The following is a 15,287-nucleotide window of genomic DNA, read 5'->3' on the forward strand; positions in this document are numbered from 1 at the left end:
TTACTTGTCATGGCGACTGTCCAGCTTTGTGCCAGGAGCCTCGCGGGGGTTGCTGGGATTGGGATTTTCCCCTCCCATGTGCTCTGTCTGGCGCTAAAAGTTTTGAGCTTCTCAAAAGTCCAGAGCCACCATCCTAGGCGCAGGTAGCTGCTGGGCTCCGGGGTCCTCTGGCGTCCGGCCTCGGAGCGTGCTTCCCAGGACGGTGACACGCTCCCCTGAGGTTCGGGTAAGCTCCTGCCTGAGCCAGATGAGTCCTCTCTGAGTCACCGGCTCTTGGCTCCGTGTATTTTCAGCTTGGGAGAATGGTGGGGTCTGGGGATGGGGCACTGGGGACTTAGCGATTTGGGGGAATGGAGGCTTGGTTGACGGCACCGACATAGGAATGCAATGTTGGGAGGCCTCGGTGTGGATGATGGGGATGTTAGGACCAGCCGAACTCAGAGCTGAACAGGAGAGTGGGACCTTCAGCCGGCCTAAAGGGTTCTTCCCCCACCCCACCCCCATCCCAGGGCTGGGTGTGGGGAACCCTGAAATAGCACGCACAAAGCATCAGGATATGAGACGCTCGGATCTCGGAATTTGGTTGGGGGACCCGTGATCCGAGATTTTAGGGCCCACAGCATCCTGGTGGAACCTCGGGCTCCATTCCGAAATGATTATTCGGGGGATGATCCGGGAAGCCCAAGCTGCTCAGTTCCCATAACTTCCGGACCTTTGTCCTTCCTGGAGTGATCTTTCCAACCGGTCTCCGGCTCCGCTAGATGGAGCAAATCCAATTAGACTGTCAGTTGTGGAAGTGGGAAGTGCTCAACGAGAGATTTGCCCGCGAAGCCCGGGAGGACTGTCCGGGCCGGAGAGGCCCACGAGCCCTGTTATTGTTTGGCTCTGCATTTACATTTTGCCACTTACAGGAGCGCTTCCGGTTTCTTTTTCCGGAGCAGCTCACTGTGCACCCGATGAGAGGGCGTAGAGAGAAAATGTCATTCCGACAGGCTCCTCTAACTTGCGGAGGGAGGCTACTAGCCCCCTCCTCCACTTTTTTTTCGTCCTTCCCGAGCTACTTAGCAGCCGCCTCGGGGAGGGAAGGGGTATTTGTTTTGATGCAAACCTCAGTCCCTCCCCCTCTTTGAATGGTGTGCTCCACCCCGTTGCCTGCCATCTGGACGGACGCTACCATTGCGTGCGACGGGGTTTTAAAAAGCGTGCCGAGGGCAAGCCCTGGGTATTTTCGAGAATGGGTACGTTTGAGAATTAAATGGTGAAAGCGGGCGACGATGCGCCGTCCGTCTGTGGCGGAGACACGGTTTCTCCGGCATCCGGCTGCAGCCCAGCCATTCCGATTTCGGACGCAGAGCGAACGTCGCGGGGGCGGAAGGGGCGGGCCTGGAGGGGGCGGGGCCCGCCGAGCCGAGCGGGGGGCTGGCCTCCCGCCTGTCAGTCACTTGGGGCGCGGTGTTTCCAGCCTGCGCTCGCGGTCGGCGCACCTGCTGCGTCCTGGACCCCGCGCGCGGTGCTTGCGTGCTGCTTGTTCCGAAATTGGGGTAGCGTTTCCGCCGACTGCAATTAGACGAGTCGTGGCAACTAACCACCGCGTAAAGCCCGTCAAAATACACGTTGTCATCGCCCCGGAGAAGGTGGACGTGCCTCTCTTCCTAGTCGATCTCTGACCCTCATCTTTGGGTTCTGTCACCAGTTTTGCCCTTTGGAGAACGTCCTGTAAATGGAATCACGCAGTATGTGCTCCTTTGTGTAGGCTTCTCGCCTGCAGCGTAATGCCTGTGACATTCACCCGTGTGACATTCCTGCGTGTTATCAGTCTTGTATTAATGCTTTGCTGCTTTGTATTTAGCCTACTCCATTGGATGAATAAACGATGGATTGTTTATCCATTCTTCGTATGATGACCCTTTGAGATGTTTCCCGTTTGGGGCTATTCTTAATAAAGCTGCTTTTAACATTCTTGTACAATTTTTTTTTTTTTTTGGACGACTACTTAGGAGTGGAATTGCTAGGTAAGCGAGGAGATGTAAACTTGCAAATTCCTATATTTCAAAGCGGTTGTCCCGTTTTGCATTCCCACCAGCAAGATCTGTCCTTCCTCACATGTGTGTGGTTTGTCAGTCTTCCTAATATTGTGTTCATCGTTGTGGTGTTAATTTGCAGTCCTCTGCACTATGATCCATTTCCACCTGCTTATTGGCCATTCCTACGTCTTAATGGAAGTGACCCTTTACATCTTTCCCCCCATTTCTTTAAGTTGGTGTATGTGCTGTTTAAAAATTGTGTTCAGTTGCAGGCAGTTCTTTATATATCCTGGATAGGAGTCTTTTGTCAAGTGTTTTCTCCTGTGTTTGACCTGTTGCTTGCCTATTTGTTGAAGAGGAGCAGCAGAAGATTCTTCTTTTATCTTTCAAATATTTTCTGTGACCCGTTTAGAAAAACCTTTGCTTGACCCCAAGGTCATGAGATACTCTAGGATATTTTTCTCTAGAACCTTTAGGGTTTTAGGCTTTATACTTAGGTCTATGAGCCATAATTAATTAATTTTAAAATAATTTTTATCATGATGGGACATACGGGTCAAGGTTTTGTTTTTATTTTTGGTTTTTCCTATATGGGTATCCCGTTCTTCTAGCTCCTAACGGCCTTCCTTTCCCCACTAAATTGCTTTTAATTGGAGTGTTTGGCCCATTTAAATGTAATGCAATTATTGTAAAATTTGGGTTTACGTCTGCCACCTTAATGCTATTTTCTATTCTATTTCTCCTTTGTTCTTCTCTAACTTTGAGGAAGAAACAGTACCAGTCTAACACAAACTCTTGCAGAATAAAGAAGAGGTAACATTTCCAAACTAATTTTAGGATAATCCTCAGAATCCTGATACCAAAACCAGACGGGGACATTGCAAGAAAAGAACATTTAGACCCGCATTCCTGCTAGCACATATATATGCAAAAATGTGACAAATTTTAGCAAATCAAATCTGATAGTATATAGAAATGATAAATCCATCCTGACCAAGTGGAGTTTATCTCTAGACTGCAATGATGATTAACATTCACAAAATCGATCGGTGTAATTTGCCACATTAATGGATTGAAGGATAAAAATCCTATGATGATTTCAACAGCTGCATAAAAAACACTTGACATTATGCAATACCTTTTCATGATAAAAAAGAAAAGCGAAAAGAAAAGCCAACCCCCCAGCAAACCAGAAAAAGAAAAACTTAGTCTGTTAAAAGTCACCTCCAATCGAGTTACCATCAATACATAATAGTGACAGACCGAATGCTTGTCCTCTAAGATCAGGAAATAGAAAAGGATTGGACTCTCACCCCTTCAACATTGTACTGAAGGTGTTAGCCAGGCTAATAGAAAAGTCATTGAAAAACTATCATGAAGGGCACTGCCTGGCTGGCTCAGTCGCTAAAGCATGCAACTCTTGGCCTCGGGGTTGTAAGTTCAAGCCCCACGTCGGGTGTAGAGATTACTTAAACAATAAAATCTTAAAAAAAAATTTTTTTTAACGTTTATTTATTTTTGAGACAGACAGAGACAGAGCATGAACAGGGGAGGGGCAGAGAGAGAGGGAGACACAGAATCTGAAACAGGCTCCAGGCTCTGAGCAGTCAGCACAGAGCCCGACGTGGGGCTCGAACTCACGGACCGTGAGCTGAAGTCGGATGCTTAACCGACCGAGCCACCCAGGCGCCCCTAAAATCTTTAAAAAAGCAAAGCTACCATGACTGATAAATGATTATAGCACGGTCACAGGTTTTAAAGGTAATATACATAAACTGTATTTTTATATAATAGCAACCATTGAATCTGAAGTCAGAAAATGAATTGTAAAAACAATGCCACTTATAGTAACATCCGAAACATGGCATCCTGGGGATAAATTGAAAAAAAAAAAGGGACGAGAGTTCTATATTAAAAACTACAAAATATTGCTGAGAGAATTTACGGAAGTTGTAGATAACAGAGTACCATATTCATGGATGGAACACTCAATAGTGTTGAGAGGTCAAAAGTGATTTAATTCAATCCCATGCAAAATCCTAGCAGGTTCGTTTGTAGAAATTGATCAGCTGACTCCGAAATGAAAGTGTAGTACAAAGTTGGAAGTCTTAAACTACCTGACCTCAAGATTCCTATAAAGCTACAGTCGGACGACAACCATGAACTAGACTAGAGCCCAGGAAAAGACACATGAGTGTGGTCAAATGGTCCTCTACAAAGGCCCCAAAATGAATCCGTGGGGAAAGGAAAGTGAATAAATGGTGCTGTATGACTGTTAGAAGGAAATATGGCAAAGTATCTTGGGCTTGATGGGACTGGGTCACAAGCTTGTATCAATTTGTCCAATTTTGCTATCTAAATGGTAAAAGTATGCATTTCGACTTATGTAGATTTTTTACCTCAGAAACATTGGTGGGCTTCTGGGGAGCAGCTAGACATACGTTTGTGAAATTGTCCAGAGTATTATGTCATTTCCTTCTTTAGCTTTATTTTAGAAAAATACACAACACTTAGATTCCCACCAAATAAGTACACCAAATAATTATAACAATATTTTGTCTTATCTGAGTCCGTATGTTAATTGCACATGTATGACTACCATCTTTTTTTTATTTATTTTTTTATTTTTTGGAGACAGCGCAAGCAGGGGAGGGGCAGAGAGAGAAGGGCAGAGGAATCCGAAGCGGGCTCTGCGCTGAGAGCAGAGAGCCCGATGTGGGGCTTGAACTCACAAACTGAGATCGTGACCTGGACCAAAGTCAGTCGCTCAACCGACTGAGCCACCGGGGCACCCCCTTTTTTTTCTTTATTAATCAAGCTAGAACCCTTTGACAGTAACCCCCCCCCTCCCATAAGCATACATATCCCCCTTTCTCTGAAACCATTACTATCCTATCAAAACGATCATAGCTCACCAGTAGGTTATTAGTAGTTAAACTTGGGGGGAGTCAAAAGATACACTCGGATTTTCAACAGCACAGGGGGTTGGTACCCCTAACCCCCACCCACCCTTGTTCAAGGGTCAACTGTAGTCTTTGTATTTTTAATTTACATGAACTACGTATATTTTACTGTGTTTGACTCTTCCCCACCTCCCGCCCTGCAAATTGTATTTTTTAATCCACAGGTTTCTGAGCTATATCCAGTTACACATATACAAATAAATTCATTTCCTTAAATTGCTGTAGTAAATTTCTCTTGTGAGGCTACCACTGTCATTTAGCCACTCCCTGCTGATAGTAACATTGTTTCTTATCACCTGCCATCTGGGAACCATACTGAAGAACATTTTTGCGCTAGCCTCCCGGTACAAAGTAGTAAGGTGTTCCGTTTTACCAGACGCTGCCCTGACTACTTTCCAGAACCCTCTTTTTTTTTTTCTTCCCCCCCAATCAAATAGCTTTCAGCCAAAACAAATGTTTTTGGCACAAGGCTCTGGATGAAGCCCCGGGGGTGGGGGGGACATAATTATTTAGAGCTTGGAGGTGGCTGTGGACAGCCCAGGTTCAAATCCCTGGCCCTGAGCCCGGGTGAGTGACTTAATTACTTTAACCTCGGGTTCCCTCGGCTGATGACACCTACCTTATAGGCTTCTTGAGAGGATTAATGAGATAAGCCACCGAAAGCAGTGGGCCCCTGTGGGGATTGATTACAAACAGCAGCCATTGTCATGATGGTAGTGGGGTGGGCCTGCCCTTGGAGTCCCAGCTGAGTTTATGGCCTTCCCGCCAGGGATATCAATGTCAAGTCCTGCCTCCCCAGCCATTTGGAAAGTCTGGTTCCGCTCCTGACAGTTTCATTTAATGGCCCTTGAGGCTCTTCTCCGTGGGGAGTACCTGCTCCGAAAAGGTTTCCTAGTGATTGTGCATTTTCGAGAGAGAAACATTGAGAATTTAGTTGCTGCCCAGGACCAAGAGAGGGAGACCTCTGTCTGTGGGGCTGTGTCCCTCCCAGCGGGACTGAGTCTCGGACTTAACCGTTGCCGCACAGCCCCCGTTGTGGCACATTTTGGGCTCTTCTTACGTTCCAGGCACTTTTCTCAGCTCCTTACATCATCCGTAATAAGTAAGGTGCAGTTTTAGAGCAAAGGACACTTAAGGCTCCGAGAGGTTAAGTAACCCTAACCCTAACCCTAACCCTCACCTCCCCAAATCCTGCGAATATTAGGTGGTGCGCCTGGGATGCAGGCCTAGCCTGTCCGGCTCCCGAGCCCGTGATCTGTCTGCTACAGCTGCTCCATGGTCCCTGGTCCTGGGGACTTTTCACTAAACACACAAAAACTCAGTGCCTGCATGGGAGGAAGCCAAAAAGCTAGCCTGTTAAGACAGGTTAAGACACCCAGCAAGTGTAAGTAACAGTGTAATTTCAACCCTTCTGACTTCTGAGCCCCCTCCCCGTTCTCTTGAGCTCCCTTCCATAAAATCTCAAAGTTCTTTTGATCGCTGATGGAGGAGGGGTCCTGGTCCGTCCCCACAAATTAAATGTTTGGGATCACTCCCCGCTGGGGCCCTCTCTTGCTTCCTTCCACGCACGTGCGTAGCCAATACCCCCGTCAGCCAGCGTTAGCCGCTGTGACAAGTAGCCCTTTGCCAACCTCTTAATCCAAGGACTTTTAAATCTGCACCTCCAGCCTTAACTGATTACAAAAGAGGGCTCTGCAGAGTCGTCTGTGACGAAGTAAGCATCTTACTCCTAGACGTTTGAACGGTCATTTTGAATAAAAGCTCATTCATTCGCCTGTGTGTCGGGCACGCAGTTCACTTCACCTCTCGCTGGGACTCGGGCTTCCTCGCCTGTCAGGTGACCGAGACAAATGAGACGAGGCGCTTGAAAGGATTTCACAAACCGAACCCACAAGAAAGTGCGCCCTGGATCCCACGCAGGTGGAGGCGAATGTTAAGGGAGATTATAGTGGAAAAAGCTGCTTGGGACGAGGGTGGGGGGTGATAGTTTGTCAAGGCCCTACGAGACAGCAAGAAAAAAGCAATGAACCTGGACCCACACAGCAGGTGTATTTTCTCGCAAAGCTGATAAACTTGGAGTCAGGGAAGGTGTCACGAGATGGTGGCAAGTGCCCCGGCCGGGACTGGGACCACCCCTCTGAACTCACCTGCCCCTTGGACCACTCACAGCCCGCTTGCTCATGGCTTGGGCACGACAATTCACTTACAGTTAGAGAGCCCAACCAGATACAAAGCATCTGGCATTACCTATATTACTGAGGTGAGCACAACAGATAACATGGCTGCACTGAGGAAGTTTCTAGTCCCCCAGAGGCAACAGCCGAAAGGAATAAGCAAAGGTGTCTGATGGCATACCACCCTGGAATTAGAATCAGATGACAGAGTTTGGCTGGTGGTTCTTTGACAGGACACCTGTCAAAGGTTCTTGAACCTCACAGTTCGTGAGTGCGAGCCCCGCGTCGGGCTCTGTGCTGACAGCTCAGAACTTGGAGCCTGCTTTGGATTCTGTGTCCTTCTCTCTCTGCCCCTCCCCTGCTCACGCTCTGTCCCTCTCTCCTTCAAAAATAAATAAGCATTAAAACAACAACAACAACAACAACAAAGAAAGAAGAAGGCTTTGTGATGAAGGGATCTGGCGGGGAATGTCAGGGGTCCATGGAGGGATCGTCCCCCAGGTGGAGGGAGTGGCTGACAGTCACTTCATCCTTCTTAACAGGAAAGAGAGCAGAAGTAGGGTACCCTTCCACGAAGGCTCGTGGGTTCAGTGGTGGGAAGGTTGGGATTCCCTCTCTGGGTACCTTTGTGTCTGGAGGACATGTGCGAGGGGCTGGCAAAGGGTCGGGCAGGGGCAGCCCTGTTCCCGGGAAGACGGGGGACCCCGGGGTTGGGTGTGTCTCAGGCCGGACCCTCGTTCCCTCCACAGCGGCCGCACTGTCCTCCCAGGGGCCACAATGCAGGAGCCGCCGTTGGAACTCACCATCGAGCCCCCTCTGAGCCAGGAGACATTTTCGGAATTGTGGAACCTGTAAGTGGGGGGCGGGGCGGGCTCCCTGCCAGCCCCCCAGGACCCCCCAGTCCTGCCCACCCACCCCATTCCCCAGCCCCCCAGTGGAGCCTCTGTAGAAAACAAACCCCAGCACTGACGTTGTGCTCTTCTCTTTCAGACTTCCCGAAAACAATGTTCTGGTAAGGACTGGAGGTGGGGGGTTGCTGGGGGGGGACACTATGGGGACAGGGGCCGGAGACCTGGCCCTCTGACTCCTGCCTCTCCCCCCTGCAGTCTTCCGAGCTGTCCTCAGCGATGAATGAGCTGCCGCTCTCGGAAGATGTCGCAAACTGGCTGGATGAAGCACCAGATGATGCTTCCGGAATGTCAGCGGTTCCGGCACCAGCAGCCCCTGCGCCAGCCACCCCTGCGCCAGCCATCTCCTGGCCCCTGTCATCCTTTGTCCCTTCGCAGAAGACCTACCCAGGCGCCTATGGTTTCCATTTAGGGTTCCTGCAGTCGGGGACAGCCAAGTCGGTTACTTGCACGGTCAGTGGCCCTGAGGGGCCGGTTTCCAGGTCGTAGCCCCCCTGGCTTTCTCTGTTCAGAACTTTGGGATTCCTCCTCTCTTACCTTCTTGTCAGTCTTCCTACATCCGACCTATTTAGTTTGGCCCGTGACCTTTGGCCTTGCCCCTGCCCCAAAGTTGACATTTCCCCTTTGACCTTGGGCTTCCGTCACCCATCCTGTTCCAGTCAGCCTCGCTCACGGGGCCGTGGAACTTTTCTTTTTTCCTTCACTCCTTCCTTTCTTGGCTTTTGTAAGTGAGCTTCTGGGATAAAGACCCCCAACCCTGCCATCCGGAGCCACCTTTCCCCCACGGCTTCCAGTTGGTGTGTAAGTGGTGCTGGTGCATGTGACCACCACCCCCCCCCGCCCCGGGCACTCGTCCCCTGACCTGTGTCTATCCCTTCTTCCCTCACAGTACTCCCCTCCCCTCAACAAGCTGTTTTGCCAGCTGGCGAAGACCTGCCCCGTGCAGCTGTGGGTCCGATCGCCGCCCCCACCGGGAACCTGTGTCCGCGCCATGGCCATCTATAAGAAGTCAGAGTTCATGACAGAGGTCGTGAGGCGCTGTCCCCACCACGAGCGCTGCCCTGACAGCAGCGACGGTGAGCCGTCGGGGGCCACAGATGGGGCAGGGCCTGCTGCTAGGGTCCCCCGGCCCCTGATTCCTCCCCAATTGCTCTCAGGTCTGGCGCCTCCCCAGCATCTCATCCGAGTGGAAGGAAACTTGCATGCCAAGTACCTGGACGACAGAAACACTTTCCGACATAGCGTCGTGGTGCCCTACGAGCCGCCCGAGGTCTGCTTTGGCATCTGGGGTCTCTGGGAGGAGGTGGGGGAGGGGTTTGTCAGCGGCCGTCCAGGTGGGAGATGGGGGGGGGGCTTTCTCCTTCTTATGCAACCTCCCCACGGCCGCGTGCGGTGTGCACAGCCAGCCGGGTGGTCCCCAGGGCACGGTTGAGGAAACCAGCCTGCACACTGCAGGCCTGCCCGGCGCTGGGTGGCCTCACTCGGCCCGATCTTCTCTCCCAGGTCGGCTCCGACTGTACCACCATCCACTACAATTTCATGTGTAACAGTTCCTGCATGGGGGGCATGAACCGGAGGCCCATCATCACCATCATCACCCTGGAAGACTCCAAGTAGGGACCCGCACGCCACCCTGCCCCAGGCCACTCTTCTCCCGTGCTACCGCCGGTCCCATCCTTCCCGCTCATTCCCATCCCCGCCTGTGGAATCCCCTCTGCTGTCCCCCACCCTCCGCCTCCAAGTTTTCTTTTCTCTGGCTTTGGGACCTTCTCTTACCCGGCTTCTCGATACTCCTTAGGCTTTTAGGCTCCACATAGGATGAAGGAGGTGGGGAGTAAGGGGGGGCCCCATCTCCCTCACTGCCTCCAGCTTCTGTCTTCTTACGTGGGTAGTGGGAAGCTGCTGGGACGGAACAGCTTCGAGGTACGAGTTTGTGCCTGTCCTGGGAGAGACCGGCGCACCGAGGAGGAAAATTTCCGCAAGAAGGGGGAGCCTTGCCCTGAGCCGCCCCCTGGGAGCACCAAGCGAGGTAAGCGGGCAGGACGAGAGGAGGCAGGGCGGGTGCGGTTCGGCTCAAAATTTACTCTTCTCTCGCCGTTCCTCACCTCTTTCCCAGCGCTGCCCCCCAGCACCAGCTCTACTCCCCCACAAAAGAAGAAGCCACTGGATGGAGAATATTTCACCCTTCAGGTAATCAAGGGCGGGATGCTTAACCCATTGAGCCACCCAGGTGCCCCGATTCCTTTGAAGTTAATATTACTGGGTTGAAGATTTGTTTCAAAATGTGGTTTTCTGCTTGACTGCTTTGCCTGCAATTAGGGCGTTTGCCAGTAGGGGGCAGTGGTGCCTTCAGACAATGGCTCAAGGTTGTGCCTAACTTCAGATCTGCAGTCACAAGGTGCGTCAAGTGGTACTGTGACTTTCGCCCTAATACTTCTTTATCCCCCTCCTCCCCTGCCGCAGATCCGTGGGCGTGAACGCTTCGAGATGTTCCGAGAGCTGAATGAGGCCTTGGAGCTGAAGGATGCCCAGAGTGGAAAGGAGCCAGGCGGAAGCAGGGCTCACTCCAGGTGAGTGACCTGGGCCCTCTCCCAGCCCCGCTCCCCTGCCTTCCTGCCGCGAAAGGCCACAGGACTCCATTCTGATCCCACTTTCAAGGCAAAAAGGAACTGGTGCCCTGACAGTGGGACCTGCCCTGCTCAGTCTTCCCCCAGTTGTATCCTGCACCCCCTTTCGTGCCTCTTGGTCATTTCCAGCAACCCCTAGCTCAGAGCTGGGGTCCCAAATAGAGGCCTGATGACCATGTGGGAGTATGAGACACCGCAGGGTTGAGACAGTCCCCCAGCCCTGCCGACCACCAGCAGGTCTGCGTGGCTTCGCGACTCCCTTTATTGGGCTCAGTTTCCTTGTTTGTCAGACGGGGTGGTGAAAGACGACGACACGACCCAGAAGTACCCGGGTGCTCGGTAAACACATCCGCGGGTGGTGGTGACCATTTCAGCTTAGATTCCCCTGCTCCTGCCTGGGGCCCTTCAGAGCCTGGATCTGAGAAGCGCCTCCCACTCACTGACGTCATCTCTTTCCCTGCCCCTTGTCTCGCCAACAGCCACCTGAAGGCTAAGAAGGGGCAGTCTACCTCCCGCCATAAAAAGCCAATGTTGAAGAGAGAGGGGCTCGACTCAGACTGATGTCCTTCCGCTTCCGGTCCCCCCCCCCCCCCCACTGACACCCTCACCTTTGTCCTCCTTCCCTGGCATTTTTGGGACTTGGGAGCTTGAACACACAAGCTTGGTCTGTTCCCCTGCTTGGTACAGGTATGCCTCGGAAACACCATGAATTTTTCCACTTACCTTAGCCTAAGGCTCTGCTAACAAAGTTGGCCTACGTAGTTGGTTAGTAGGGGGAGGTGGGACCTTCCAACCGAGTTTTTTAAGATTTTTTTACTATGAGGAACCGTGAGGGAGGTAGGAGAATGTTCCTGCCTATAAAGAGCGTTCTAGAACCAATCATACGCTGGGCCGCAAGCCCAGTTCTCTACCATTTTAACCAGCTATTGAATTTGTCCTGATTTTATTGTCCATTTTTATGAAATGCCAATAACCATACCTACCTCACGGTGTTTGTTGTGAGGGTTAATGAAATGATGTCTGTCTTGCCCCCAACCAGTTTTTTTATTACACGATGTCTGAGACTCGGTGCCTTCACGGGTGCTGATTCCCTAACGTCCCTGTTGGTGGATGGGATGATCAAGTTCCTACGACCGGGACGGCTGGTCAGGGGTCTCCTCCTTGCTGGCCCGGCCGAATCCTGTCTTCCCTCTCGCCGAACCTCACTTCCTAAAAGGAAGTCTGACTCTGCCCTACGCCCGCGAGGGATCCGATCCCTGGTGTAGGATCTGTATCTGTCAAGGTCTGTTCCCTGCCCCCGACTCCTCAGGATCAATTTCTTTTGCACTCTTCGAGGCACATCTGCGTATTTCCCCACACCCTTCCCCCTCTCCCCTTTTTATATCCCCTTTTTATACCGGTTTCTTATTTTACAATAAAATTTTGCTAACACCTGTGTGTCTGAGGGGCGGGTGCCCGTGGAGGCTGCGTGGGGCCTGCCGTGCCGCAGGGGCGAGTCAGGAGGTGATGTTGGGAGGCAGCCACCTGAGTGTCCGGGGAGTGGGGGCTGGGGCGGGGGGGGGGGAAGGGGGGGTGCCACGCCGGGGTTCCGGGAGGAGAACAAAAGCTGGAGACTGGGTCAGTCTGCGGGCTGCATGACAACAAGGGAGGGGGGGACTCCATTCATAACTCGGGAACCAACTGTCCCTCCTCCCCCGCCCCCCTGCCCTACCAGGGCTGGCACAAGGTTCTCTCCTGCCCCTGCTTCTAGGATTGGGCTGCTGCCCCCCTCTGTCAGCCTCTCACCAAGGATTATGGGATTTAAATGTCTGATTTAGCAAGCCTGAGCCTCTGGGGTGGCCATCTGCTCACAAGAAAGGGGCAGGATACCTGGGTCCCCGAGGAGGAAGATGGTGGGTGCCGTTGGATGAAGACAGCCGGGGAGGCCTGCCAGCCAGGGTCCCAGGAAAGTGGGGGCGGCTAAGGTGAGGGCCGGGGTGCGGGGCTGGGGCCTTCCCGGCATCCCCTCATCCTGGGCCTCAGGCCAGGCAATTCAATGAATTGAAGCTTTAAACTCTGCCAGGAAAACCTCAAAGGGCTTCTCGGGGTAGGGAGGAGAGCTGAGGTTGGGGAGCTCTGCTCCCCCGCCTGTCCTGTTCCTCGGTGCTGCTGGCTCCCAGGGAGGGGGGCCGGGGGGGAGCTCTCTCCGTCACCCAATGCTGCCAAAGCCAGCGCTTGGAGGGGCGGCCAGACACTGGGGACATGGCTTGGCCCACCTCGTCCCTGGAGGCAGAGGGAGGGGTGCTAAGGTCCAGAGAGGGTTCTGGGGCCAGCGTCCTCTCAGCTTCCTCAACCAGGCTGAGGGTTCCTGTGGGGAGTGGCGTGGCCTGCCCCAAGGGTCCCAGATGGCCGTGCACCCACCAGCCCCCCTGGCCTCAAGACCACCTTCTTTCTCTTTCTCTCGCCGGGGAACGCCAAACGCTCCCCGGGAGACCTGGAACCATCTCCTTCAGAGACCTTAAGCTTCACCATCTCTCCCCACCCTCTGGGGCCTTGGCAAACCAGCGCTGCTCGAAACTTCTTCCCTCTCCTCACTCCTCCAGACGGGTCACCTTGAAAATGCCTTCTGGGGGCGCCTGGGTGGCGCAGTCGGTTAAGCCTCCGACTTCAGCCAGGTCACAATCTCGCGGTCCGTGAGTTCGAGCCCCGCGTCGGGCTCTGGGCTGATGGCTCGGAGCCTGGAGCCTGTTTCCGATTCTGTGTCTCCCTCTCTCTCTGCCCCTCCCCTGTTCATGCTCTGTCTCTCTGTGTCCCAAAAATTAAAAAAAATAAAAGAAAGAAAGAAAGAAAGAAAGAAAGAAAGAAAGAAAGAAAGAAAATGCCTTCTGACCAGCACCCGGCAGGCACCCCTGACTCGCATCTCCCTAGACTGCGTCCCCAGCAACGGGACCGGGTCCATTTCTGCTCTGCTCCTTCAGAAAGCAGATCCGATCCGGCTCTGCCCAAACCCTCGTGAGCCGATAGATCACTGGGCTGGGAACAAGGCTGGGTTCGCAGGCCAACTCTGCGATGGGCAGAGGTGACCTGTACTGGGTCCCTGACTCTCTGGTCCTACCTGCCTGCCTTCCCTCGTTCATCCAGGCATCTGTCTAGGCTACAGGCACTCACCGGTGCCTTCCTCTGCCTGGCTCTGTTCTAGAACGTGGGGGCCCATGGCAGACGTGGCCCCTGCTCTCAAGTTCAGAGCCCAAGCCCTGTACCACTGGGATTTGGGATATTTCTTGGGATGCCTGGGTGGCTCACTCGGTTAAGCGTCCAACTTCGGCTCAGGTCATGATCTCACGGTTTGTGAGTTCGAGCCCCGCATCGAGCTCTGTGCTGACAGCTGGGAGCCTGGAGCCTGCTTCCGATTCTGTGTCTCCTCTCTCTGCCCCTCCCCTGCTCACGCTCTGTCTCTCTCAAAAATAAATAAATATTAAAAAAGGAGAAAGAGACACCAAAGGAACCTAGCATGCATCCTAAAAATGATACAAATTGTTGAAAAAGAAAGCAAACTTGGTTGAAAGGGTAAAATCCAAAGTAGGAGGTTATTTTTTTTTATGTTTTCATTTTATTTTTGAGAGAAAGAGCGTGAGGGGGGAGGGGCAGAAAGAGAGGGAGACACAGAAGCCGAAGCAGGCTCCAGGCTCTGAGCTGTCGGCATAGAGCCTGACGCGGGGCTGGAACTCACAGAATGCAAGCAAGATCATGACCTGAGCTGGAGTTGGACGCTCAACTAACTGAGCCATCCAGGCACCCCCAAAAGCAGGAGTTTAGAAAAAAGATAAATTTATAAAAGGAAAAGAAGGGGCTCCTGGCTGGCTCAGTCAGAACATGTGACTCTTGATCTCGGGGTTATGAGTTCGAGCCCCACGTTGGGCGTAGAGTTTACTTAAAAATGAAATAATAATAATAATTTTAAAAAACTCAAGGGCTTGTTGAAAACACAGCAAGGACCATTGATTGGTCCAATGCAACTTAAACTATTCTGTGCCACAGGAAAAGAATGAAATCTCCAATTTATGTAAAGTTGTGGTTTCATTAATATAAAACCTGATAATAAAGACTGTAAAAACCTAGAAGCTAAATTAACTTAGAAGCAAAACTCTCAACATAGTATCAGAATACATTGATGAATTAAAAGAAGACTAACGCTGTAAGTAAAGGTTCATTCCGGGGGCACAAAGTTGATTTTGTAGAGAAAGCTATCAACAAAATTCGTGACATTAACAAACTAAGGAAGAAAAATAGGATCCTGTCGAGAAATGCTGAAAGGAATTTGATTAAATGTCAGCATCCATTGCTTCAAAAAAAATTAAGAATACAAGGAGATATCCTAATGGCTAAACACTAAGAGAATTTCGATTAAAGAACCATACAGGGATGCATACGGCCAATGTTATAATGCATTCAAGAGGATCAAAGAAAGAGAGAAAACAACACTGGTTAAGTATCTCTTTGCCTTTTTGATCATAGGACCATGCGCCTAAGCACTCTAGAGACCATAATAAACAACTCTTGGAGTTAGAATTTAATAAGGTAGATAGTAGATAAATATTTTTTATCTTCTCAA

At 51.6% G+C, this 15,287-nt stretch overlaps 1 protein-coding gene across 1 annotated transcript; it reads left to right on the top strand.

The window, feature by feature from the left end:
* Positions 1 to 106: 106 nt before the first annotated feature.
* On the top strand, positions 107 to 12,127 carry TP53 (tumor protein p53). Its single transcript, XM_040453335.1, has 11 exons — positions 107 to 226; positions 7,911 to 8,012; positions 8,152 to 8,173; positions 8,268 to 8,522; positions 8,959 to 9,145; positions 9,227 to 9,339; positions 9,573 to 9,682; positions 9,962 to 10,098; positions 10,186 to 10,259; positions 10,533 to 10,639; positions 11,176 to 12,127. The coding sequence occupies exons 2-11, from the start codon at positions 7,939 to 7,941 to the stop codon at positions 11,255 to 11,257; spliced, it is 1,161 nt and encodes a 386-aa protein (XP_040309269.1). The 5' UTR covers positions 107 to 226; positions 7,911 to 7,938; the 3' UTR covers positions 11,258 to 12,127.
* Positions 12,128 to 15,287: the final 3,160 nt, after the last annotated feature.

This window comes from Herpailurus yagouaroundi, unplaced genomic scaffold (assembly GCF_014898765.1).
Source record: "Herpailurus yagouaroundi ecotype Mexico unplaced genomic scaffold, PumYag 208, whole genome shotgun sequence".
Taxonomy (NCBI): Eukaryota; Metazoa; Chordata; class Mammalia; order Carnivora; family Felidae; genus Herpailurus; species Herpailurus yagouaroundi.

What these genes read in the sequence shown, in the direction of transcription:
- TP53 (XM_040453335.1), top strand. Translation starts at nt 7,939, where the DNA reads ATGCAGGAGCCGCCGTTGGAACTCACCATCGAGCCCCCTCTGAGCCAG. An exon ending in TTTTCGGAATTGTGGAACCT is followed by an intron (nt 8,013 to 8,151) that starts GTAAGTGGGGGG and finishes CTTCTCTTTCAG; the next exon opens with ACTTCCCGAAAACAATGTTC. An exon ending in TTCCCGAAAACAATGTTCTG is followed by an intron (nt 8,174 to 8,267) that starts GTAAGGACTGGA and finishes TCCCCCCTGCAG; the next exon opens with TCTTCCGAGCTGTCCTCAGC.